We start from the raw sequence: 27,841 nt of genomic DNA, 5'->3' as shown, positions 1-27,841 counted from the left end.
ATACTAAATATTTTAAAATACAACAAAATATTAATTGATCTCTACTAGCAACTTGGGGGAAAAATTATACATATTTTGGCCAGGGAGATCTTCTCTTTTACCCATTCTGAAATGTGGAATTAATCCACATCTTTAAAGAAAGGGAAATTTTAGAATAGGTAATTACAGTGTTAAAAAACCCCCCACAAAACTAGTACTTACCGCTTTCTTTCCAAGTTCAGTCTTTGACAATGTTAAGGATCCTGCAAGGTAGCATCCAGGTCCTGCCCCTTTAGGTATTCTAACAAGAAGATTTAAGAGAGAGAGAGAAAAAAAGAGAAAGTTTCATGAAGATAATTAGGAGTGGGGAGAGGGGGACAAATAACCTTAGTATAAAATGGTAAATCACAACATACTAAAACTTTAGCCTAAGGCAGTGGTCGGCAAACTCATTAGTCAACAGAGCCAAATATCAACAGTACAACAATTGAAATTTCTTTTGAGAGCCAAATTTTTTAAACTTAAACTTCTTCTAATGCCACTTCTTCAAAATAGACTCGCCCAGGACATAGTATTTTGTGGAAGAGCCACACTCAAGGGGCCAAAGAACCGCATGTGCCTCGCGAGCCGCAGTTTGCCGACCACGGGCCTAAGATAATGAACTAACATTAATAGAATACAGTGTGTAAGGTAGGCATTAAGTATAAGCAACAACGTCACTTACTTGTCATCAGGTAAGGAAGTAACAAAGAATGGCTGGTTATATTTGGGTGGTAGTGTCAAATTACTCGATTTCTTCTTTCCTAGAAGTGCAAGGCTATGATTTTCATGAATATCTAAGCTCAAGGTATTAGACAACCTATGAGAAACAATAAATGGAAGATCTTTAAGACGTTCCAAATCACTGATTTGCTCATGACGAATCTGTAGACGAATTGTATAATCTCCTTTCTCCAGTTTCATGGAATACTAAAAGAAGAAAAACAACATTTAGAAAAAGTAAAGTTTGGCCAAGTAAACAGAAATTATAGAAAGAGGATAAACAAACAGTTACAACTTAAGAGTGCTTAACAGCAGATGAGGTACAGCACAAGCTACTACAAACACTTTTACATACGCACAAAATCTCAATCTTGCATGTGAGCAAGCAGTACCAGGGACATCAGTGAACTGTCCAAGGTCACATATAGAGTAGTAAAGGACAAGGGAGCTGAAGGCAGGTCTGACTCCCAAGCCCTCATTCTTCCAACTACATGTTACTCCCATAGTCTCAGCTACATCAATAGCTGAGAAAAGCTATTATTTTCTAGTTCATGGTTACTTAAGAATTTATAAAACAACACAAAAAATTAGCAAAATTGAGGTGCCATATAATATCTAAGACAGATACACACACGTGTATACACATGACTGGTAATCTTTCTATTATAACCAAAATGCCACATCTCTTTATTGCTGATAGAAGCAATCAGAGATTAAGGAATAAAATTTACTATGCTCCACCTAGTTAACCTGCATTCTTCTGATGAGATTTTAAAAGCAACCAAAGTGATGGCTCTGCAACAACCCAGTCTCTATTGGGAGAGATGTGACTGGGGCTTGCTTTGAGAACAAAAGGAAATCATTCCTTGAATGACTAACCAAAAAACCTACCTGCATAAGTTATTGTCATTATTTAGTATAAAATTATAAATGTTACAAGATTTACCTTATTTCCTTGTAACAATATTTCAAACAGGGATAAAATTTCTGTAATTTACGATTAAAAGGTTTTTTTTCTTGAATACAATAGTGCAAGCAGAGTGCTTGGCATACAGGAAGTGCTCAACACACAGCTGTCCAATGAAAAGATAAATTTGAAAGTTCTAGGACACTGCTATAGTGTTCTTTATCCAGTTAAGACCTAAGATCGCCGAAACCGGTTTGGATCAGTGGATAGAGCGTCGGCCTGCGGACTCAAGGGTCCCAGGTTCGATTCCGGTCAAGGGCATGTACCTTGGTTGCGGGCACATCCCCAGTAGGGGGTGTGCAAGAGGCAGCTGATCGATGTTTCTCTCTCATCGATGTTTCTAACTCTCTATCCCTCTCGCTTCCTCTCTGTAAAAAAATCAATAAAATATATTAAAAAAAAAAAAAAAGACCTAAGATCATTTCCAGGTGCTCACTTATATCAGAAGATTTGCCTTCAACCTTCAGATGGGTGGAAGCAGTGGGTAGGAAGCAAAAAAAAAATAAAAATAAAAAACTATGCTGGCCAGTCATCCTTGCCTTTATCTACCCCAAAACTTTTTCAGCTAAACTACATGGCTGAAAAGTTGTCCCATTCTGTTCTACAACAGACAACTGAGCTTCTAAAAAAACACAACACAAATATTACCATAACAAGAAATCAGGAATTTGTTAATTTTAAAATCACTGCAAATTTCATACCTGATGTGGATAGGCATCGCCTGAACCCATCTGTCTTTTATTCTGATCAAAGATGATCCACAGTTGGCTGTCAAATTCTGATTCATATAATAATTCACAAAGTAGTGGGCAGCTTGGAGTTACTTCCCCACTTTTGGGCTATAAAAATAAAGAATTATTACTTGATATGGTTTACATGATTTCTAATGAAGATTTGTAATACTGTTACTAATGAGACTTTTACATCAAAAGTATTAAAATTTTTTCTTGTGGTAGCCAATTTTTTAAATGTAGAACATCCAGTATTTTGGCATTTATAACAGGTATTTCTCTTGTATAAACTTTTAAAACCAAATATTATGTTTCAATAAGAGTTTTACTGAAATCTATGGATCCTACATAAACTCTTTTATCCAACATTTATACTGGCCTCAAATACTTTACCACTCATTCAACCTAGGAATTATTCTAATGTCTCACTGCTCCCAAGCCTGCTTCACAGAAAGCAAACAGGCCAACTACTACCATACTCAGAAGGCATCTAGCATTGATGAGACACTTAACCACTGGACAGGTAATATTGTACACTGAACAGATTCAGTTATTACAAAAACTAAGGCTCAAAGGCCAGGTCACCACAAACTAGAATTTGTGACTTCAGACTTGAATGGTACTTAGATCATTACAAGTCATAATTTCCCAAAGAATAATTCCAAATTAAGCACTGTTAGTTACTTGATTCCATTTCATATTTACATACACTAAATTTATCATCCTTCTGTTTTAAATTTTATGATTCATTAACAAAACACAAAAGTGCACTGTAAAAATCTACTTTATTATAAAGATACTTACTTGATGAAAGTTATAGGTAAGGATCATTTCATAAAGTTGACGATTATTTGGCAAAACATCTCTTGATCCTAAAGGTTTTGTTTTCGCACTCAGTGGGCTGTAATTAGACAATGAGTAATTATTTGATTCAATAATTCATTTAATGAGACAAATAAAACTAAAATCAACAAAATCTGTAACATATCACAAGACACAAATACACATTCCTAAATACTACCCTTTTCAGTATACTTTATAATATTTTAATCATTAACTTACCTAATTATTTACTGACTGAACCATAGCAATACATATTATAGTTTAAATTTTGCAACATTATGAAGATAATCTTTTCACGATAAAAACATTTTCAAATGTCAACTAATAGTCCTTAGTGTAATCAGTTCCGAATGTTAGATGCTAGAGTGGCAATTACTAACACAGTGTTGAAGAACAGGTTTTGACTGCAGGTGGTACTCACTCCTCACAGGATAGGTCCTGCTGGGTGCACTGAAAAATTTACATGCTATATAATGCTAGAAACTACTGCTGGGGTTGACTCAGACACCTGCCAGGATTCTGAGAATAGAGTGTCAAAAACTGAATTTTCATTTCCAACATTCAGATGGATTTAAGAAAATTACTATATCTTCAAAGAGTGTAAGATCCTCCTACCCCCCACCACATCAATACTCAACATTCTTAGCCCTAAAACATTTAATGATACCGTAGTGTTTGGACCCAGCTCTTCAAAGTTATGCAGGGAGCCAGATCTTCATATTTCAAGGAGGACTGAACATCAAAACGGTTGATTCCTTCTGATGCATGCTATGAAGGATATTTATCAAATTAGTTTCTCAAACTTCACTGAAAATATTTTATGACAATATTAAGATCTAAAATAAATGTCTAATGCAAAGTTTATAAGCACCCATGAACAGGACTACTTTTAAATTACCTGGGGTTATTTTAAGAGCTACTGGTAATGTCCCCAATGAAGTGTAAATCCAACCAGTGAGATTATTTTTCAGTAACACAAACAACTGACTTTAAAAATAATGAAAATGCGGAACTCACAATGTTTAACTGAGGAGCGGTACACACTATCCCATGGAAAGAGATGGTGTAATCAATATTGACATCACTAAGACTAGCCCACCAACGGGCAATGCAAAATTCAATTGCTTTCCCACTCTGCAAAGAAAAATAAATTACAAATGTATAAATAATCTCAGATAATGTCAGAACTACATATGCTCAATGTTCTCATTTTATTTCAAATTATAGAATATAAATAGTAGATGTTTCAAAGCAATCCTATGCCTTCAAACTTTTCCTACTTGTAAAGCAAAAGAACACAATAAATTTTAACTGTGCTTAAAGTTATGGAAATTACAGTTGCAGGGATATAGTGCAGGCATTTAAATACATACAGTTATTTACTTACTAGTGGCCCCGTGCACAAAATTAATGCACGGGGGGGGGGAGGGGTGTCCCTCAGCTCAGCCTGCACCCTCTCCAATCGGGACATCTCTCTTGCAATCTGGGACCGCTGGCTCCTAACTGCTCACCTGCCTGCCTGCCTGATTGCCCCTAACTCCTCTGCCTGCCTGCCTGATAGCCCCTAACTGCCCTCCCCTGACAGCCTGATCTTGCCCCCAACTGCCCTCCTCTGCCAGCCTGATCACCCCTAACTGCCTCTGCTTCGGCCCCCACCACCATGGCTTTGTCCGGAAGGAAATCGGACTTCCGGAAGGTGGCCGGTTGACCCAGTCTAATTAGCATATTACCCTTTTATTAGTATAGATAATCCTATACTGCTTGTCATAAAAGATCTGAGACAGCTTTTGAAAACATATACAATAAAATAATGGTGAAAACAAACTGGAATAAAAACCTAGGACGAAAGGAAAAATAATGATAGGAGAAAGGTTATTACAGCTTTATAAGGCATAATCAATAGCCACAGATGAATTTCAGGCTCCAAGCTGCCTCGCAACAAAAACAAAATGAAATTATGATTACTTATATTTTTCCCCCATTAAAATAATAAAAAACAAAAACTTCCTAGTGCTCAGTTTTAAAGTACGTTTTCTAGAAATCAGTACATTACAAAGTTTAAAGGTGAATCATAACACTGATACATACATGAACACAAGTGAAAGTAATCAGAAAAGTAAGCTATAGGCAAGATCATATGACCAACTATGGAGCAAGTTCAAGACAGAACGTCAGTACATTCACCTTCCATGGAGGAAGGTCTAGTCATTATTTCTAACACTAGAGGTAAGAATGGAGACCTGCCATATTTGAAGTACTTTCTGTAAGAAGCAGTAGCCCCTAACCCCTCTGCCTGCCTGCCTGCCTGATTTCACCTAGAAAGCAAATTAACTTCATGGGCAGTAATAAAATAACTTAAGTGATGCACAGAACCATCTTAAATAAGGAAATAATCTACAGTGGGATAAAGACACAATATCAGTCAGGGTCCCCAATGCAAGGCAAGAGTATCTGTCAGACCAGCACTTTCTTTGACCAAATTATTTAAGAGTTAAAAAGAGATTAAGGGCCAGGAGGGAGGGAGGGAGGGAGGGACAAAAGAAAAAAAAAAAAAAAAGAGATTAATATTTACCTTGGACTTGGTCTCAAGTATCCTAATTAGATTACCTATCTTCCTACTTCACTTACTTGGCATCTTACCTAATAATAGACAAACATGTAAATTGACTGTATCTCCACTACGCCCACAGACAATCAGGACTGAATAAGCAAATTAACCCAACAAAGATGGCGGGTTATTTTGCATATGCAGGCGTGGAGCAGCCAGGAGGGGCGGGACGCCTGCTAGGAGGGGGTGGGAGGACGGCGGAGGGAGCTACAGGAGCGGTGCTCTGGCCGGGAGTGAGGACTTGTAGGCTTCCGGGCGGCTGGGAGCGAAGCCAGGGAAAGGAAGGCCTATTCTTTCTCTCTTTCTCTCTCTCTTCTCTCTCTCTCTCTCTTTCTTTCTTTCTTTCTTTTTATTGATTTTTACAGAGAGGAAGGGAGAGGGAGAGCCAGAAACATCGATGAGAGAGAAACATCGATCAGCCGCCTCCTGCACACCCCCCACCAGGGATGTGCCCGCAACCAAGGTACATGCCTTTGACCGGAATCGAACCTGGGACCCTTGAGTCCGCAGGTCAACGCTCCATCCACTGAGCCAAACCGGTCAGGGCGGAAGGCCTATTCTTGCACGAATTTTGTGCAACGGGCCTCTAGTTGACAAAATAAAGAGCCCTCAAAAACTCTGAATATAAACTATAAAATAAAATTCAAATTCAAATACTTAGTCTACACCAAAAGGGAAAAGAAATTGTTTCAGGATTTTGAACTATTAATTAAAACTTACTAAGACAGGAAAAGCTTCAGTCAGTGTTCCTTTTTCTGGAAGGGAACAAAACTTATAGAATTCATGACTTCGATATGCTCTTTGCTTCACAAGTTGTACTGCATGAAGAACAAACTTGGCCAACACCTCAGAAGAACAAGAACACACTGTAACTTCTAAAATAAAAAAGAAGCAAAATTTTATACTGATAAGATTCAAAATGGACATAAAATGATTTTAAGAATGCCCACTTATTAGGAAATAATATATCAATAATCAAATTATATACTCAAATGAAATTTGCATATGTTCTTAAAAACAAAGACTCAATAGAGTATTAATAAAGCTGAAAGGGTAGAAGATTCAGCTATGGAAAATAAATAAATCAGGATTAAAATAAACAACCACTATGCTGTAAACACCATGAGACAGCAAGGTATCAATAGATGGACACAACTATCCTAATCACATACCTTTTAAAATCCCTCTCCCCTCTGCTAAGCTCAACCTTTCCTCTTGTTTTAGTAGAAAGCCAAGTAATTCCTGATAAAAGGGATTTTAATTTTAGAAACCTCTATTTGTCATCATGCTTAAATTCCGTAAGTATCTATTCAACTTCATTAATTTTTCCTAGTCTCTCTCTCTTGACTTATTTGTATTCTATTTGCTTCTAGAAGGGATAATGTCAGAACCACATATGCTCAGCTTTATTCTGAGGCAGAGGTGGAGGTAAGCCCAAATCACTGTGAAGCAGGATCAGCAGCTTATCTACTAAATACCCACTCTAATACAGGGAACTAACCAGGCTTATTTCTCTGGTTCCCTAGGTCAAGTTTGCACAGAGCTCTGTGAATCTAATCAATTGCTAATAATATAAAACCTAATATTATAACAGTAAGTTTTATTTGAAATAGGAATCATCTGTAGTACTTTTTTTTTCTCTTTGACACCCCCTAGCCCTAGCTCCATCCCTGCCTGAGATCAAATTGACAAATAACACTGTATAAGTTTAAGGCATGCAACCTGATGATTTGATGTACGTAAACACAATAAGGTTAGTTAACACACACAATACAGTTACCAATTTTCTCGATAGTAAGAACATTTAAAATCTACTCTCTTAGCAAATTTCAAGTATACAATACAGTATTGTTAACTACAGTCACCATTAAATCTCTTGAACTTACCCATAGCTGAAAGTTTATACTCTTCAACCAACATCTCCCCATTTCCTCCACCCCCTGGAGTACATTTCTAATCTGAGACTGTTAAATGCTCTGATTTCTTTCCATTCTGGATCATCTGATAACTTTAATTTTTAAAAAAACAACTAATTATTTTCAACACCAGCCTAAAGAAGTCACATTAGGGCATTATAATTACTAACATCTACCATCAAAAAGATTTCAGAATCAGTATTAACTATAGATTTTTATTCTTTAAAATGATTAGTGCACATTTCATCAGAGCCTATCATTATATACTATCTGCAAGAGGCTCGGTGTACATGCATGGCAGCCAGAGTCGTTCAACAATGCAACTCCAACTCCAATCACTAACAGGTAAGGCATTATGCTAAACTAAGTTAAAATCTTGAATATTAAAACACATTAAGATGGCCTAGATGATTTGATGTATGAGCCAATGATAAATAATAATAGATCTTTAAAAAGTTTAAAATCTACTAGCAAATCTAGAGTGCCAGATATATACTGCTATGAGAAAAATATGCATTACAGATACATGAACTTTATATAGTCGTAATCATAAAAGAGATAGAATGTACAAAAAGGTAAGTGCTCAAGACAGACTTTAACTTTACTTACCAGCCCATGTTGCACCCTCAGGAACCTCAATAAAATGCCTTCGAATTTGACCAGGTTTAAAATGTACATCTGTAAAGGCTAGATCATAGTGTGATGATTCATTTACTCTGAAAATTAATACAAATTAATGATTAAATGTGGTACTCTCATAAAAAAGGCTTTATATTAATTATAAGCCCACTAGTACTCTAGATTTTAATAGTTCATTAGAAATAAATACTTAAAGGCTGGTTACAAAATAGTGTGCATAATACAATCTCATTTTTGCAACATATTAGCAGAGATAAACTCTGGCTAGCCCAGTATAAATGATTTTTCTACTTTTTACCTGTCTGCTTTATAATCTGTAAGATACACACACACACACACACACACACACACACACACACACACACACACACACAATAAGCAAGTTCACATTTTCATTAAAGAAATTGTGCTACATTCACAGAATTTTTCCAATTACCAGAATTTGGGCTATAGAGAGCTCTAAATATTACAACCAAAGGTAATTTTTTATGTCATTGATACTGATTGTAGCTCTAAGGCTAGTATTAAATAAACCCCCCTTTGTAGTTTCAAAATGTTTGCAAACCATAATGACACAGTAAAGAAAGAATCTACTTCCATAGCATTTTTATAAAAAGTCAATGAAGCATAAAGGTCTAATGTATATTACCCACTATGAAAACCTAAAGTACACACTAAGGACAAATTCTAGTCAGTGTGACAAAAATTTAACGAGAGCCTACTATATAAGGCACTGTTATTAGGAGTTACAAATACAATGATAAATAAAGTATTTTCCTTTGCCACAAACAATGTAGAGGGGACAGAAAAACCACCTGAGACATTTAATGCAACACGTTCTTGGTAGACAGGAAGTGTTAGAAGAGATATGGTCCATGCAAATGGACCAGGGAAAGCTTCCTGAAGGAGATAATGTCTCACCTGATGCCTGAATCTTATACATTACTTTGTCTAGGCTCCTACTGGACTTCTAGAAAACGTAAGGTTGAGAACTTAACTGACCTGCAATTTTTCATGTGTACGTCACTTTTTACCTCCTCAATTCCATCCTATGTTTCCTATTGGCTGAGACTACTGCACTTTTATTATTTATCAGGTAACTAATTCTATATAAAAACTGTTAACCTAGAACTTTCTATTATTTCCAATACTCACATAATCTCAATCCTGTCCTTCTTCTACTAAACAATTTTTTTTTGTACAAATACTGTAAAATGGGCTCCATATTGAACAGGTAAGATACAGTTCCGTGGGCTCATAGTCAAATGGGTGGGTAGGTGGGTAAATTAAATAAAAAATCACAATATATTCGCTGAAGTCTATTACACAGGCATGTAAAAAGCATTAGGAAGCAGCAAGAAGGGCCTCCCATCCCCTGGGGATGACCAGGAACACGCTTAGTGGTTGAGAGACAGGAGACCAAAGCAAAGAAATCAACCCAGTCCTGAGGAAACCCAGAGTGTCAGCATCTGTGACTTCATGGAATATGGTGTATGTAAAAATGATAGGAAACACTGGTTTATAAAGAATCCTTGTTTGCTATTTTAAGGAGCATAACTTGGTCCTTGAACATGCCACTGATATATTTAAATGGGAAGCAATATGATCAGCCTTGAATTCCTTGGCTTCAGGTGGAAGACAAGATGGAAAGCGAAGAGTCTGGAAATAGCAGGTGACTGGAAAAGTGGACGAAAACAGTAATCCCAGATGACAAGGGGATTAAAATGGAGTGGGAGCAGAAGAGGATGAAGTCATATATTAATATTGCAGAGCGAGTGGGCAAAATGAAGACTAAGAGGTCCTCTGAATCGGACAATTATAAGGGCATCAGCACCCTGGTGGAAGGCAGTTTCAATGCAGGGGCACAGAACAGATGTCATCACTTATTCTCATAGTGAACAAGGAATAACATGGTTGACTATGTGCCACTTGAACTTTGAACAAGGAGCAGAACTAAAGCCTGGTTATCTAGTTATTGCCTATTAACCCTTTAGAAGTTCACATTGTTGCCATAAATAACCCATTAAAAAAATCTGTTGACCCTTGAACAACATGGGGATTAGGGACGTTGACCTTTTAAGCAGCCAAAAATCCATGTATAACTTTTGATTCCCCCAAAACTTAGTTGTCCCTTAGTATCCACAGGGGATTGGTTACAGGACAACCCATGGGTACCAAAATCTGCAGATGCTTAAGCCCCTGTATAAAATGGTATAGATCAGGGCAGAGTCAGCCTTCCACATCTGTGGACTCCCAACTACAAATCAAGAACAGTATGAGTACAGGTATTTATTGAAAAAATTCACATGTAAGTGAATGCACACAGTTAAAACCTGTGTTGTTCAAGGGTCAGTTGTTACTATACGGGTAACGTGTTACTTACTTTGCTGCTATAACTGCGGTGACTGGAACTCTGAACAGAGGACCTGCATTAGGGAATGCTATATCATAGCCACATACCTAAAAAACAGCATGTTACATTTTGGTATCCATAATTAACTTAAACAGAGAAAAAAGGAAAAAGTGTAATCTATTCATAGAATAAATTAATCTAATATAAAAATTTAAAGGTCTTAAGCACAAGTTGATTAATATTCTGCTATCAGGTCACATGATTAATGGCAAATAGCCGAAACAAATACAAGTAGGACAACCCTTGTCTAATTCACACTAATGGGGAAAAGGACTGCCATATAAAGTACTTTTAAACATTTCAAAGGTAAAGAAAGTTTAAAAAGAAAATGAAGCTACACCAATACCTCTGTATAATGTAATCCTTCTCTTAAGCCCCGGGGATCCACACGTATGTTTATATGTCTACATTGATTCATGAGTTCCAAATGGCTAGGACACTGAACCCAAGATGAGTTTGAAGTTAAAGCTAAATGAAGCTGAAGGGATATTTTTTCAGAGTTTTCTGGCATTAAAGAAAAATAAAAATTAAAGATTAGTACTTTCTCTTTCATTTAAAAAAAGTCCTATCTTCTCTTATGAAAATTTAGCAAATTTGTAAAAGGCACTAGACAAAACACAGCTTAAATAAAAATCACAGAATCTTCCTCATGCTTTAGTACATTTATAATCCATTTACACTTTCACTCAACACTGCTACAGCCTTAAATTAATATAAGAAGTTTGTGTGGATATTTTTCAGTACTGCATGTGGAAATGGCATTTGATCAACATGAAGACTGTCAAATATACAGTGAGGACTCTTTTGTTTACCTCATTGAGCAGAGGCACTCTTGGCTGCTTCTACTTCCTACTCTGCCTTATACCCAAGGAGTAAAAGTGGAAAAGAAAAGGCATTTGATTATTTATCCACAATTTAATAAAAATATAGGTCATTCAAGGCCCATTCTACATATTTTCCTAGATAGTCAGAATGCTAACTGAATTACCATAGTATTGGAATCCCTAAGTGCCATCACCTTTTCTCTAAAATCTATAATATTTAAAATAATATACTGCCCCTGGCTGTGTGGCTCAGCCGGTTGGAGCGTCAGTCACCCCATATACCAAAAGGTTGCGGGTTTGACCCCAGGTCAGGGCACATTGCTAGGTTACGGGTTTGATCGCTAGTCAGGCATGTACAGGAGGCAATCATTTGATGTTTCTCTCTCACAGTGATATTTCTCTCTCTCTAAAAATCCATAAAAACATATCCTTGGGTGAGAATTTAACAAAATAATAATAATTAAGAAAAAAATAATAATGATAATATTGTCAATTTATGTTTTCTCTTTAGAACATTAGCCCAAACAGCATTTCTCTATTATACTATTCACTTAAATAATAAATGTGAGCACTTTAGCTTACCATCCATTTAGTACTTACCAGTATTTTCTGGAAATACAGGTTCAATGCCAACACCATGATCTGAAGGTGCCACCACCTGAACAGGATCTCTGAGGTAGATGCCACGGTTATTTCCAACGGTAACAGTGAAACCTAATTTATTAGCAAATGATGTATTCTGAATGAGGTAGTCATAGGCTTTATCAACCTAATTACAAGAACACAGAGAGTAAGATATAAATGGTTAGGTCAAGAAAATATTTTGTTGCAAGTTACCAATTTGATTAAAGTTAATTACTATCTATATTAAGCTCTCTAAAATTAAGAGTGCAAGGATACCTTCATAGACAAATTACGGTCTAACTACTGGACTCACCTTCCCTTCTACTTTCTTTATTCACATTATTATTCCCAACTGACCAAAGTGAGGAACTCTCCCATACACCAGTATGATTTACCAGTTTTTGCCCTTTACTTTACCTCTTTGCTTTGAATTTCTACCCTCTGTATGTTCTACATGTATATTTCTCTATCTGCTGCAACAAAGTTGTCTTAACTAAAAAATTTGTTTTCATATCCTCTTTGCTTACAGTTCAGAGACAACTATGATGATATAATCTAGAATAAGATATACTCAATCATCATTATAACAGGAAATATTATCCAAGAAAGCTAAAATATTTTCTCAATGACTTACATCACAGTTTCCATACAAACAATACCTGAATAATACCATGTCCTTGGGCAAATACTTCTATATTGTCAGCCTTCACTGCAGTGTTTTCTAGAGCTCTTCTGACTGAATGAACTGTGTAGTTAACATTATTAGCTTTCAGACCTAAAATTTAAAAAGAAAAAAGTGTTAGAGAACTCACTACTTTAAAACCTTTCCCCCTTCAACAGTACAGATAACAGGTGCATTCCCTAGTTTTCATGTCTTGTGTTTCAACACTCACTTTTAAATCTTAAAACACACACACACAAAACAAAAAACAAAACAAAAAACACCCACTAAACAATCTAACCAAAACTGCTGGCATCACACAAAGACTTACTTAAGAAAAATTACTGTGTTCCCATTATGCAAGGGCATGAAAACAGGCTATGCAGAAATAATGTAAATGTAAGAAGCATATACCTAAAGGCATTCCAATGACATTTGCTTTAAAACACTGCTGGTCAAATAATATAAAACAAAATAATCTGCGGTCCCAGGTCGTGAGAAGGATGTCCGACTGCTGGTTTAGGCCCAATCCTACAGGTCTGGAGGGATCCCACAGGGATCGAGCCTAAACCAGCAGTGGGACATCCCCAAGAGGTCCCCGATTGGAGAGGGTGCAGGCTGGGCTGAGGGAACCCCCACCTCCGTGCACTAGTTATCAACTGTTGAGCAAAAGTAGGCTTACAGTTGTGAGTATACAAAACAGTTTATTCTTGTATTAGTATTTACTGATTATTCTATTATCTTCCACACGAGCAACTATAAACCTACTTTTGCTCCCACTGTATAGTTGCTGGCAGTATTTTTCAAACTGACTGCATGTTATATAAACACCAGGGGGACTTAAACAATCACAGATGCTGAGGCCTCACCACAGACCAATTAAAGTAGCATCTTTGAGACTAGATCCCAGACACAAATATGAATTAAAAATTTCCAGGGTAATGCTAGGGAGCACCCAGGCTGGGAATGACTGTTCTATGGGAAGGATATGGAGGCCACCAATCTGTAAACCCTGCATTAATGCCCGCTGTTAAGGATCAAAGACAAGTAATATAGTATTCCTGCCTTCTACAGAGCTCAACAAACGTGTAAACTCTTATGATATTGTAAGAAATGAGCAAAACAAACATGGAAACATCATGCTGCTGTAAGAGCAAATAAAGTGAAGCTCTATCAGAGGAACAAATACATACACAAGAGTTTGCAAGTCCAAAAAATGGGAGAAAGGAATTCTAGGCAGAGAGCAGTATGACCAAAGACAGGAAGCATGAGTAAACTTGAAATATTTGGTGAGGTTGAACAGGATTAGTAATAAGGGTAGTGAGTCCTGGAAATTATATCAGAGGGACAGTTCTGAGGTGGAATTGTCACCACAGTCGGGATACCCTAACTTTGAGTGCTAGTCAATGTCAATGCCACCCTATTTCATGACATAAGCCTCCGGCACAGCAAGCTAGAAATTCCTATGTCGCTTTCCACTTCACTTTGCTCCACAGAAATATTCATTACCTTCTAATAACTAATATAGACAATTACATTTTTTTAAAATAATTTTAAAAAAACTGATTCCAGAGAGAGGAAGGAGGGCAATGGGGAAGGGGGTGAAAAGAAACATTGACTGGTTGCCTCCTGCATATCTTCCTGAACCTACAACCTGGGTATGTGCCCTGATTGGGAATCAAACATGCCACCTCTTAGTATACAAGACAAGGCTCCTACCAACTGAGCCACCCCAGCCTGGGCGATAACTATTTAGTATTTTTTTTGTAGGTTGTCTCCTCCAACAACAATATAAACTCCACATGGGCAAGTATTTTTGATGTTTTGTTCACTAATTTAGCCCCAGAGCTAAAATAATGCTTGATAGTCATTAATAGCCAATAAATAAATGTATTTGTTGAATGAATAATAAATACACAGTCAAATCATTATCCTAATATATAAAAACCCAGGGTCCATAACATCCAAAATGACCGAAGGCTCGACCAAACACCGGAAGTCAGTCCTGCAGTCAGTGCTGGGTTGCCGTGGCGACCCACCACTGACTGCTGAGGGGGCTGCAGATCAGGCCCGGAGAGAGGCCCAGAGAGAGAGAGGGGCAGGGTCTGATCCGCAGCCTCTGTGGCAGCTGTTGGTCAGCCGTTGCCTCTCTTTCTCTCCGGGCTTCACCAGCAGCCGTGCCTCTGTCTCTCTCCAGACCTCTGCAGAGGCTGCTGATCAGCCCCACCTCTCTTATCAGGCCCGGAGATGCTGACTGGCATAGAAACCGACCAAGCAGAACCAAATCTGGGTGAACTGTAAGGAGCCAATGGCTGCCTAGGAGGCAGAGCTTTAGACATTGACTGGCATAGAAACTGACCAATCAGAACCAAATCTGGATGAACTGTGAGAAGCCAATGGCTGTCTAGGAGGTCAAACTTTTGACGCTGACTGGCATAGAAAACGACCAATCAGAACCAAATTGGCTGGCAAGGGAGGGCAGTTGGGGGCACCCAGGCTAGCAGGAGAGGGTAGTTGGGGGTGAGATCAGGCCGTTGGGGGGGGGCCATTGGGGGCAAGGTCAGGCCAGCAGAGTAGGGCAGTTGGGGCAACCAGGCCAGCAGGGGAGGGCACTTGGGGGCGAGATCAGGCTGGCAGGGGAGAGCAGTTGGGGGCGAGATCAGACTGGCAGGGGAGGGCAGTTAAGGATGATCAGGCAGGCAGGCAGAGGCAGTTAGGGGCGATCAGGCAGGCAGGCAGGTGAGCGGTTAGGAGCCTGCGGTCCCAGATTGTGAGAGGGATGTCTGACTACCAGTTTAGGCTCGATCCCTGTGGCATCCTCCTGGCCTGTGGGATTGGGCCTAAGGGGTCCCCAGTTGGAAAGGGTGCAGGCTGGGCTGAGGGAACCCCTTCTCCGTGCACGAATTTCATGCACCGGGCCACTAGTTATCACATAAATTATTCTCACCTTAAACTTTACTTTGAGCCCCAGAACATTATCAATTCTATCACATTTTCTCACCATAAGAATTTCAGAAAATAACTGTCTGTAATAAGGTAAGATAAACTTATTTAATAATCATCTATAATAAAGAACTAATATGCTTATTAGACTGGAGGGCGAAATGACCTTCCGGAAGGACCAGTGGGCCGGGGTCGGGGGTGGGTTTGTGAGGCAGCCGGGATGTGAGGGCCGAGCCCCATGCAGGAATTTCGTGCATCGGGCTTCTAGTTTTTTATGTTTATTACCTAAATATTATACTATAAACATAAAATTGTCTAGATACTTAATACCTACTTACCTAACCTTATAAATAAACAGTAGATTTTAGTAACAGGACTAAGGTAAATTATAAAATAATACATTTAAAATCCATTTTATATGCCACTTCTATATTGTTAAGAAAAGTAATTAGTCCTGGCCATTGTGACCCAGTTGTTAGAGCATAGGACCGCATACTAAAGGGTCTTGGATTGGATTCCCAGTCAAAGACAGTACCTGGGTTGCATGTAAGAGGCAACCAATTGATGTGTCTCTCTCAAATTGATGTCTCTCTCTCTTCCTCCCTCCCCCCTTTCCACTCTCTAAAAATCAAGGGGAAAAATATCCCTGGGTGAGGATTAACAAAAAAAGGAAGGCAGGAAGGAAGGAAGGCAGGCAGGAAGGAAGGAAATAAATTATAAACTGTGCTTAAAATATATGTGCAATAGCGAAATTCACCATCGCTTTATTGGAAATAGTACCACGTAGAGCAGTAAGAAATGTCCTTACCTGAAAGTATCAGGGCGATACCTCCACATGCATTGGGAGAAGACATGGATGTCCCATTCATTAGCTGAGTTCCTCTCAATGTCCAGTTAGGAACAGAAGCAATGGCTCCTCCTGGTGCACTTATACTCACTCCAAGGGCCCCATCAGCACTGAATAAAAGACCATTAGTTTGCTTACAATGATAATAACTGGATAAATATGGGTGTTCAAATAATTTACAGTACAATCTCATGGACTCCTTGAAATCATTGGAATCAATGGGGAAAAATACCCAGCACAACTGTTTCCCCATTGGGCAGTTTTTTCCCTTTGTAAATGGTCAAAATCTGTGTGTGTGTGTGTGTAATAGACTTAGGTATAAAAGGTTATCGGGTATGTTTATGAAAAAGAAATTAAATAAATTCTTTAAAATAAATTTTGCCATTGCTCAGACTCCTTGATGGTTGTACCTCTCTTTTCCATGAGTATAAGCTTTGCCTTTGTCTGAATTAATATAGCATTGTCCAATAGAAATATGTGGGACACATGTCATTTTAAATTTTCTAAAAGCTTCATTTAAAAAAGTGACAAGAATTTAAAGTTAATTTTAATAAGTTATTTTTTAATTCAACATATCCAAAATATAATTTCAATATGTAACTGATAGAAAAATATGAATTAATTTATATTCTTTTTTTGTCCTGGGAAGTATTTGTACAGTTAGCACTTACAGCCCATCTGAATACAGACTAACTTCATGGATTAGTGGCTGGCATATTGAACAGCTAAAATCAACAGTGCTGCCTGGTTTAGGGCTTTGGCTACATATTAACGAGTTCAAGTCTGTAGAGTTCATTATTGCATTGTCCCCAAACACAAGCTCTGTCCTCTGCCCCAAGTAAAGTAAGAATAAAGGCACACTACACTTCTTTCCACCTGAAAATAAATTCCCCACAGAGGATGCTGTCCTTCCTTTCTACCATTCTTCCCCAACTGACTAAATTATTTTTATTCTTGGGAGGGATACTAGTGAAATTTGGCTTCATATTTTTACACAGAGATCTGAAAGCATGCAAATCATATCTTCCTCATGAAATGGGTGAGTGGCATCCCTTTTAGTAATTATCTTAAAACAAATATTGTGAAGTAAATATCTGTTGACCTGTAGTATTATCAAGTGACAAAAGTGCCTGAATAGTGTGATCTCCCATTTATGCACAGAATGACTAAAAGGTTGCTACCCAAATATACTACAGATGAGATTTAGGGTAATTTTTGCTTTCTTCTTGGCATTATCTATATTGTCTGCCAATGTTCACAATGAGTATCTGGTATCTTATTATTAAAGAATTACTAAAGAAAATAACTTGGAAGAGTCATCAATTTTAACAGTCTTACTTATTAATTTTCCACTAATCTATTTAAGTGGCTAATAGTAAAGCATTTAATCTGTGTTCTAAAAATGGATTCTATAAAATGTAAATAAAAATTGTATTAAAATAAAAATTTCTAATGTAAACTTACATATCCCTTATAAAAACCTTATACAAACATTATATTAAAATTTTCTTAAAATAAAAAACTATTTTATTTTCTTCTAAAATACAATATGTAATAAAATTCAAAAAGTGTTTATGTAGGCATTATTTGGTAATCTGCCTTTAAGATATATGCCATACTGGCAAACATCAGGAATTCAGGTAACTTCTTTGTCTGACAGTCTTTCCTGATGAAGAGGATTTTTTAAATAGGCCTACAGAATATATTCATTCAGTAATCATTAGTCAATGTTTTATATTTCACACCCTGTCTAATTATTAAACCAAGTCTTTTCAATAACATTCAATGTTTATAGTACAGTAAACATGAAACCAATTCTCTCAATTCTTAGGAAAACTGGTTTGTGAACCACTATCTGCTTAATCAGAGCTTCCCCCTCAATTCATGAACTCATTTTCTTAAAATAATTATTTAAATGTTATATATAAAAATAAGACTGACAAAAGCTGGTTTAAACATTCTCTAATACTTGCTGTTTATCCTGACTATAAGTTAAAACAATATTTAAAAATCAATTTTAGAAAAGAACAAGTTTAATAATCAATGCATTTATTAACTAAACATAAAAGATATAAACATTTGCTGACTTTGACTCTTATCCTATTTCTAGCCACTCTTATTCAATGATGTAGAGTTTTAGTCCAGTTAGTTGGGCTAACGAGGGCAGTCTATGACATAGGTGATAATATAGGCAAAGCTTCTTGAACCAGATGGAGATCCACAACCTGATTGCTTTTAATGACAGTTATAAAAAAAACTACTAAAATAAATTTTATTTTTTAAAGAAAAATTACTTAGAGAAAGTTAGGAAGATACCTGTAACTCAGAGGATTAAATTTAGCATTATCATATTTGATCTGATCCCAACCAATTTTTCTAATGTTACCTTCCAATAGTCCCTTTATTATGTTTTATACATTCAACAAACCCAATTACTACTTATTTCTCCCAAATCTTTGCACTAAAACCTGCTCATCTTTGGGTTCATGCTATTCTTTCCATATAAAATTCCCTACTTCTATCTCAAAATCCTACCCATCTATTTTTAAAAATATATTTTATTTTATTAATTTCAGAGAGGAAGGGAGAGGGAGAGAGAGATAGAAACATCAATGATGAGAAAGAATCATTGATCGGCTGCCTCCTACACACCCCTCACTGGGGATCAAGCCCACAACTCTGGCATATGCCCTTGACCAGAATCAAACCCAGGACCCCTCAGTCCGCAGGCTGATGGCTCTATCCACTGAGCCAAACTAGCGAGGGTCCTATCCATCTTTTAAGGCCCACTCTAATACCATCACCTCCTTGAGGGGTTCCACTCAAAAGGAAGTGATACTCCCACCTATGTAATGTCCTAAAATGAAATTGTGAACTCGGATGACAACCTATTCATTTATTACTGCAGGCAGTAAGGTATTTGCTGAATTAAATTCAAAGTCGATTTTCTTTTTAAAAAAATAACTCCAAAGAGGTAAATAGATGAATTAAAATAGGCTTTATTTTCCAGAAGGTACTTGTACTTACTGATGTCATAATGAGGGATTATATAAATGTGGGCTTACTATACCTCTTGAGAAAAATAATTAGTTCCTGGAATCAGATAAATATACTTCACAGAGGGGCTTCAAGAAACCAAAGTAGATGCAATTCATTTATCAAACAGAACTTGCCTACTATGGATTATAACCAAAATTGTTCAATATATTATAACTTTAAACACATAAACACAGGGACTGCAGGCTTATAACTGTGACACTTTCCAAAATTTTGGGCCTTTGTTTCACCTAAATTCAAACATCAAAAGTACTACAAAAGAGGCCTTCACTATTTTCTAAAGATAATCTAACCCTTACTTTGCATTCAGATCCTCATAAATGAAGGATTTGGGGCACAGGCCTAAGAATTTACACTCAGAATACACCTAACAATGAAATGGCTGTATTTTACTTCTTTAATTATCAGTTTCCTTGAGATAAATTCTCAATCAAAATGCTGAAAAAGTAAAAACTATTAGAAAGAATCAATAAAATTACCAAAATTCTACCTCACCTACCATGTAAAATTTAGCCAAATGTTTGTAATAGTCCACCTGTCCTACCCTCCACCTACCTGGGCCCTCTAGAAGACCACGTATATTGATTGGCAGGTAATTTCTCTCTCAGAGAATATTCAGCAACCATCATATCAGGTGAAACATAAGCACCAACACCTGTGGGATAGATTTCATAATTAACAAAAGGACACAAAATATGCATGTTAACTCTAATCCATTATTTACTCGGCTATGTGACCTTGGGTAAATTGTTTGATGTCCCTACACCACAACTCTGTCATAAAAGGAAAAGATAAAAAAACTTAACCAAGGAAAATTTACTACGTACCAAACATACTATGTGCCTTGTTTTTGAGTAAAAAAATATCTATCAAGATTATGTAGATTAAAAATAATGTACCTGAAAGTGTATTTAGGTGTAAAAGAAAAAGGAATGTGTTTTAAACGATCCTATCTAATAAAAGGATAATATGCAAATTGACCGTCAATCCAACACACAAGATGGCTGCCCCCATTTGGACACAAGATGGCCTGCAGTGGAGGGCAGTTATCAGGCCTACAGGGGAGGGCAGTTAGGGGTGACTGGGCCTGCAGGGGAGGACAGTTGGGGGTGACCAGGCCTGCAGGAGAGGGCATTTGGGAGGGACAAGGCCTGCAGTTAGGGGCCACCAGGCTGGCAAGGAAGGGCACTTAGGGGTGACTGGGCCAGCAGGGGAGGGCAGTTGAAGGCGACCAGGCCTGCAAGGGAGGGCAGTTAGGGGTGACCTGGCTGGCAGGGGAGGGCAGTTAGGGGCAATCGGGCCAGCAGGAAAGCAGTTAGGCATCGATCAGAATGGCAGGGGAGTGGTTAGGAGATGATCAGGCTGGCAGGCAGAATCAGTTAAGGGCAATCAGGCAGGCAGTAAGGCATTTCTCGAGGGGTCCCAGATTGGAGACGGTGTAGGCTGAGCTGAGGGACACCCCCCCTCTGTGCATGAATTTCGTGCACCGGGCCTCTAATAAAATATAACATTAGAGGAATAAAGGAGTTAGTTGACTGGAATTTTTAAATGAATGACCATTCTAGCGAAAACTCCACAAATAATATTGGCAGTATCCCTCTGCTCAAAAATGGCTATAATAATGAGCAAAACAACAAAGACAGAACATGCTAGTCTTTAGATACATATGAAAATGAAGCCTCGTTAGACTCTGAAACACAATATAGGATCAAACTTGGTTCTTTCATTTCAGAAATTAGGAAACATGACTTACAGAAATTGAAAAAATATACAAAATACACATTATTGAGTGGCAGAGGAAAGATTTAGAATCCAGGTATACCAGCATCTACTAGTAATTCCTCTTTACAACATACACATATTCAGAGTAGAAGACTAGATAAAACATGTGTGAGTTAAGAGGATTTAGGTTAAAAATGCTGCCACATAAAACTGTAATTATTTTGTAAAATTTAGTTTAAAATTTTCAGTGAATATGGGGATAAGAAAACCAAAAAACACTGAGTATTAGAGCACAGCAGTAAACTTGATCTTTAGGTACCTCTTTCAGATCTATTTTTGGTTTCATTTTCATATACTTATAATCCTACATAATAAAACCCCAGCAATGGAAGCGACGGAATGACCAGAATGACCAGAGACCAGAACAACTGCCGTCCCTTGCCCCAGCAGGCCCTGCTCCCTCAGTGGGGACACCCCACCCCGATCTGGGGTCTCCATCAGGGCAGGTCGGCCGGCCCCCACCCATGCACTGAGTCTCTATCCTATCCTATCTAATAAAAGAGTAATATGCAAATTAACCATCACTGCTATACCCACCAGCCACGCCCACCAGCCAATCAGAAGTGAGTATGCAAATTAACCCAATCAATATAGCTGAGGCCACAGAGAGAGCAGGAGGGAGGCTTGGGTTTCCCCAGCGAAGGAGGAAGCCAAGCTTTCTGCACACCCTGGCTGACCCAGACCTCTGCTTAAGGCTACAAAGTTTCAATTATAGAAGATAAATAAATCCCAACAAAAATGGGGGCAGCCACGGAGCGGGAGAGAGCAGGAGGCTAGGGTTGCCCCCGGCAATGGAGGAAGCCAAGCTTCTGCAGCCCTGGCCTGCTTGCTCCTGCTTTGGCCTCCGCTTAAGGCTACAAAGTTTCAATTATATAAGATAAATAAATCCCAACAAAAATGGCTGCTGCCAAGAGCGAGCAGAAGGCTTGGCTCCGCTCCAGGCTACAAAGTTTCAATTGTAGAAGATAAATAAATCCCAGATACCAGGGCCTCCGCTTGGGTCGCCAGGGGGCGTGGCCGGACTGCAAACCACCACAGGCCCCTCACCCAGGCTGCCCCAGGCCCCAAGGGAACCCCCATCCTGATCCAGGACACCCTTCAGGGCAAACCAGCTGGCTCCCACCCATGCACCATGCCTCTATCCTATCTAATAAAAGAGTAATATGCAGATTGACCATCATTCCAACAAACAAGATGGCTGTCCCCATGTGGTCAAAGATGAATGCCCCCATGTAGACACAAGATGGCCACCACAAGATGGCCAGCAGGGGAGGGCAGTTGGGACAGACCAGGTCTGCAAGGGAGGGCAGTTGTGGGTGATCAGGCCAGTTGGGGAGGGCACTTGGGAGGGACCAGGCCTGCAAGGGAGGGCAGTTGGGGGCGATCAAGCCTGCAGGGGAGGGCAGTTAGGGGTGTCCAGACCGGCAGAGGAGGGAAGTTGGGGGTGACCGGGCCTGCAGGGAAGGGCAGTTGGGGGGGGACCCAGGCCTGCAGGGGAGAGCAGTTTGGGGGGACGAGGCCTGCAGGGGAAGGCAGTTGGGGGTGACCAGGCCTGGAGGGGGGGGGGCAGTTAGGGGCAATCAGGCTGGCAGGGGTCAGTTAGGCATCAATCAGGCTGGCAGGGGAGTGGTTAGGGGGTGATCAGGCTGGCAGGCAGAAGCGGTTAGGAGCAATCAGGAAGGCAGGCAGGCGAGCAGTTGGGAGCCAGCAGTCCTGGATTGTGAGAGGGATGTCCGACTGCCCGTTTAGGCCCGATCCCAGTGAATTTTGTGCACTGGGCCTCTAGTCCTATGTAATAAACAGGTAATATGCAAATTGACCCTAACAGCAGAACAACCAGAACAACCACTCGACCAGTCACTATGAGGTGCACAGACCACTTCTCGGTCTCTTTCCCCAGACAACAGGCTCCAATTGTCCAATGGCGAACAGGGAACTGGGGGTGGGTGCCAGGGGACACGGGTGGCGCCAGGCCAAGGTCCCCACCCCACCAGTCGCCCCACACACAGTGGGCAACCTGCAGTGGAGGCGGGGCCAGCGAGCAGGCAGAACGGCCGACCTCTCGGTTCCTCCCCCTGGTGGGCAGGCTCTGATCACCCGCTGGTGAACATGGAACTGGGGGTGGGTGGTGGTGGTGAGACTGACTGCAGGCAGCCGGGGAAGATGGCCCTGACTGCAGGCAAGGCCTAGGGACCGTACCCACACACGAATTTCATATGCTGGGCCTCTATTCTATATAATAAAAGCCTAAGTGACTGTTATGACGGAACTACCAGAATGACCAGTCGCTATGATGCGCACTGACCACCAGGAGGCAGACGCTCAAATGCAGGAGCTGCCACCTAGTGGTCAATATGCTCCCAGAGCGCCGCTCAGCCAGAAGCCCGGCTCATGGCTGGTGAGCGTAGCAGCAGTGGTGGTAGCCTCCGCTAAGGAGTACCGAACCGAGTGATAAGGAGCAAGCAGGTGGGCTGTAAGGAGCGAGGGATCCTGAATGATGAGAGGGATGTCCGACTGCTGGCTTAACAACCCCTGAGGGGTCCCGGACTGTGAGAGGGTGCAGGCTGGGTTGAAGGAACCCGCACCAGTGTACAAATTTCATGTACAAGGCCTCTAGTATCTAGATAATTGAAATACACAATGTATGTATCACTAGTAGGCCCTGTTAACACATGATTTAACAGAATACTTAAGCAAGAGGTTTGAAATTACATAAAATAAAATATACCTTAAACTTTAGTAGCTATAAATAAAAGTATGTCTTGTATTTATATTTATCTTATATTTGTAAGATCACTTATTTTAAGACAAAAATTTTTTTTAAAGGAGCAATTTTGAAGCTTTGATACCCAAATATTATATATACATACTAGTAACAGCTATAATATGCATGTACCTATGCAATTATTGATATATACACCAGAAAAGTATCTGGGACCCAATAGTTTTTATAATTATATATCCGATCAATAATGTCAAAAAGCAGAAGCCTTATTTTGATCTCAAATAAAAATAAAAATTTAGGCATCATTTCTTTCAATTTATTCTTCTAATTCATGCAACATATTTAAAAACAACAGGGTGTAGGTTTTCCTGCGTAAGTTATCAGCTACTGTACTATAATGCTAGCTGTCTTATTTTTATACTATGACTGTAACTAATTTTGATTTCCCATAGCTCTTGTTGATAGGCATTTTTTTGCATTAGATTACAGTGAAGCAGACAACACTGCAGCATATCTAAAGATCAAAGACTGGAAAAAAAGCCACATTCATGGAACAAATGTGTTTCAACTGTGTTTCTCATTAACAGAGCTTCCTTCTTCTACATCTGGTTCTTTCTGCATGTTCTAAGAGAAATGAAAGGAGAAAACTATACTATGAAATTAGTCATACACTATAAATAAAAAGTAAAGCAAGTGGCTTGGCCAGCACGGCTCAGTAGTTGAACCGGGAGGTCATGGTTCGAGTCCTGGTCAGGCCATATGCCTGGGCTGTGGGCTCGATCCCCCGTGTGGGGAGTGTAGGAGACAAATGATCAATGATTCTCCCTCAACACTGATGTTTTTCTCTCCCTCTCCCGTCTTCTCTCTGAAATCAATAAAAAGATATATTTTTTAAAAAGTGTCTTTACATTTTTCACTTAGTGTGGAAAGCCCTTTCCTTGATCATTTCTACCAACTGAAATCCTTATTCCCATAATTCTTCCAAATATCCTTACCTAAATTCTCAAATCAGAAGTGGCTGCACTTTCGTAATACCACTTCAACCACTTACTCCAGTCTACTTCAGAGGCAATTCCAGATCAGCACGAAATTTCAGTTTCCCAAGGTTGTATTTAAGGTTTATGGTGTCTTGCATACAAGAGATCCAATTAACATTGGAATAACTGAGGTGTTTTTTGTTTGCTGATTTTTAACAAGTCCATTTCTAAAATAGGAAACTCACCTATAACACTTGATGTAGTTCCACCGGGACAACCAACTGTAGAAAGGCATGGACCATTGTTTCCAGCACTGGAAATATAAATTATATTATGCTTCCACACTGCTTCATTAATGACTTCACAAATTCTCCTGAAAGAGCGAGAGGGAATTCCTTTGAAAATAAACAATTGTCCCACTTTTCAAAATCTTTATTATTATTATGTGAAAATATCTGCAAATATGGTTTATATATAAAAAAAAACCCAGACTAAAATATGGTTCCAAGTAATAGAACTAAAACAATGGCTATATATAAGGAAATGTGAATTAGAATCACTCAGATAGGGACATTCTTTTATTTTTCCTTTATTAATTAAAGTATTACATGTCTCTTTTTCCCCCCATTGGCCTTACCCCAGCCACTCCCCTGAGCACATTCCCTCACCCCCCTACTGTCTGTGTCCATTGGTTATGCTTATATGCATGCATAAAACTCCGTAGGTTGATCTCTATACCCTCTCCCCTGCAACTCCCCCCATTTCCTCTGAGGTTTGACATTCGGTTTGATGCTTCTCTGTATCTGGATCTATTTTTGTTCATCAGTTTATGTTGTCCATTATATTCCACAAATGAGTGAGATCATGTGATGTTTATCTTCCTCTGACTGGCTTATTTCGCTTCACATAATGCTCTTCAGTTCTATCCATGCTGTTGCAAATGGTAAGAATTCCTTCTTTTTTACAGTAGTGTAGTATAACATTGTATAGATGTACCACAATTTTTTAATCCACTCACCTGCTGATGGGCACTTAGGCTGTTTCCAAATCTTAGCTATTGTAAACTGCGCTGCTATGAAAATAGGGGTGCATATATCTTTTCTGACTGTACTTTTGATTTCTTGAGATATATTCCTAGAAGTGGGATCACTGGGTCAAATGGAGGTTCCATTTTTAATTTTTTGAGGAAACTCCATAGTGTTCTCCACAGTGGCAGCACCAGTCTGCATTCCCACCAGCAGTGCACGAGGGTTGCTTTTTTCTCCACATCCTCGCCAGCACTTGTCGTTCATTGCTTTGTTGATGATAGCCATTCGGACAGGTGTAAAATGGTACCTCATTGTTGTTTCGATTTGCATCTCTCAGATGATTACTTTGAGCATGTTTTCATATGTCGCTTGGCCGTCTGTATGTTCTCTTTCAAAAAGTGTCTATTTAGGTCCATTGCCCATTTTTTTATTGGATTGTTTATCTTCCTTTTGTTAAGTTGTATGAGTTCCCTGTAAATTTTTGGAGATTAAACCCTTACTGGAAATAACATTGGCAAATATGTTCTCCCATGCAATGGGCTTTCTTGTTGTTGTTTTTCATTTCTTTTGCTATGCAGCTTTTTATTTTGATGTAGTCCCATTTATTTTTCTCCTTAGTTTCCACTGCCCTAGGAGCAGTATCAATAAAGATATTGCTACGACGTATGTCCAATATTTTGCTGCCTGTGGATTCCACTAAGATTTTTATGGTTTCCCCTCTTACATTTAAGTCTTTTATCCATTTTGAGTTTATTTTTGTGTATGGTATAAGTTGGTGGTCTAGTTTCATTTTTTTGCATGTATCTGTCCAATTTTCCCAACACCATTTATTGAAGATACTGTCTTGACTCCAATGTATGCTCTTGCCTCCTTTGTCAAATATTAATTGAGCATTATAATGGCTTGGGTATAGTTCTGGGTTCTCTGTTCTGTTCCATTGGTCTATATGTCTGTTCTTGTGCCAGTATCAGGCAGTTATGAGAACAGTGGCTTTGTAAAATAGCTTGATATCTGGTATTGAGATCCCTCCTACTTTTTTCCTTTCTCAGGATTGCTGCAGCTATTCAGGATCTTCTTTTATTCCAGATGAATTTTTGGAGCGTTTATCTGTGAAATATGCTGTTAGTATTTTAATGGGGAGTGCACTGAATCTATAGATTGCTTTGAGTAGTATGGACATTTTAATAATGTTGATTCTACCAATCCATGAACACGGTATATTCTTTCATTTGTTTATGTCTTCCACTATGTCTTTTTTCAACGTCCTCTAGTTTTACAAGTAGAGGTCTTTTACCTTCTTACTTAAGTTTATTTCTAGGTATCTTAATTTTTTTGGTGCAGTGGTAAATGGGATTGCTTTTTTAGTCTCTCTTTCTGTAAGTTCACTATTGGTGTATAAAAATGCCATAGATTTCTGGGTGTTAATTTTGTATCCTGCTACTTTGCCAAATTCATTTATTAAGTATAATAATTTTCTGATGGAGTCTTTAGGGTTTTCTATGTATAATATCATGT

General features: G+C 38.8%; 1 protein-coding gene across 3 annotated transcripts in view; it reads right to left on the bottom strand.

Moving 5' to 3' along the window:
- TPP2 (tripeptidyl peptidase 2) overlaps positions 1 to 27,841 on the bottom strand; it is an 88,927-nt gene that overhangs the window by 25,888 nt on the left and 35,198 nt on the right. For all 3 annotated transcript variants that reach the window (XM_054719925.1, XM_028148865.2, XM_008143955.3), the window contains exons 9-23: positions 25,544 to 25,671; positions 20,370 to 20,469; positions 16,719 to 16,867; positions 12,966 to 13,081; positions 12,283 to 12,451; positions 11,205 to 11,362; positions 10,829 to 10,905; positions 8,416 to 8,522; positions 6,611 to 6,765; positions 4,300 to 4,416; positions 3,950 to 4,050; positions 3,244 to 3,340; positions 2,410 to 2,547; positions 704 to 948; positions 202 to 280 (exon numbers count right to left, since the gene is read on the bottom strand). In XM_054719925.1, the coding sequence (XP_054575900.1) occupies positions 202 to 280; positions 704 to 948; positions 2,410 to 2,547; positions 3,244 to 3,340; positions 3,950 to 4,050; positions 4,300 to 4,416; positions 6,611 to 6,765; positions 8,416 to 8,522; positions 10,829 to 10,905; positions 11,205 to 11,362; positions 12,283 to 12,451; positions 12,966 to 13,081; positions 16,719 to 16,867; positions 20,370 to 20,469; positions 25,544 to 25,671 (1,936 nt within the window). The remainder of the gene's footprint in view (positions 1 to 201; positions 281 to 703; positions 949 to 2,409; positions 2,548 to 3,243; positions 3,341 to 3,949; positions 4,051 to 4,299; positions 4,417 to 6,610; positions 6,766 to 8,415; positions 8,523 to 10,828; positions 10,906 to 11,204; positions 11,363 to 12,282; positions 12,452 to 12,965; positions 13,082 to 16,718; positions 16,868 to 20,369; positions 20,470 to 25,543; positions 25,672 to 27,841) is intronic.

Source organism: Eptesicus fuscus, chromosome 8, assembly GCF_027574615.1.
Source record: "Eptesicus fuscus isolate TK198812 chromosome 8, DD_ASM_mEF_20220401, whole genome shotgun sequence".
NCBI classification, from domain to species: Eukaryota; Metazoa; Chordata; class Mammalia; order Chiroptera; family Vespertilionidae; genus Eptesicus; species Eptesicus fuscus.
This window is presented reverse-complemented; position numbering and strand designations above follow the sequence as displayed.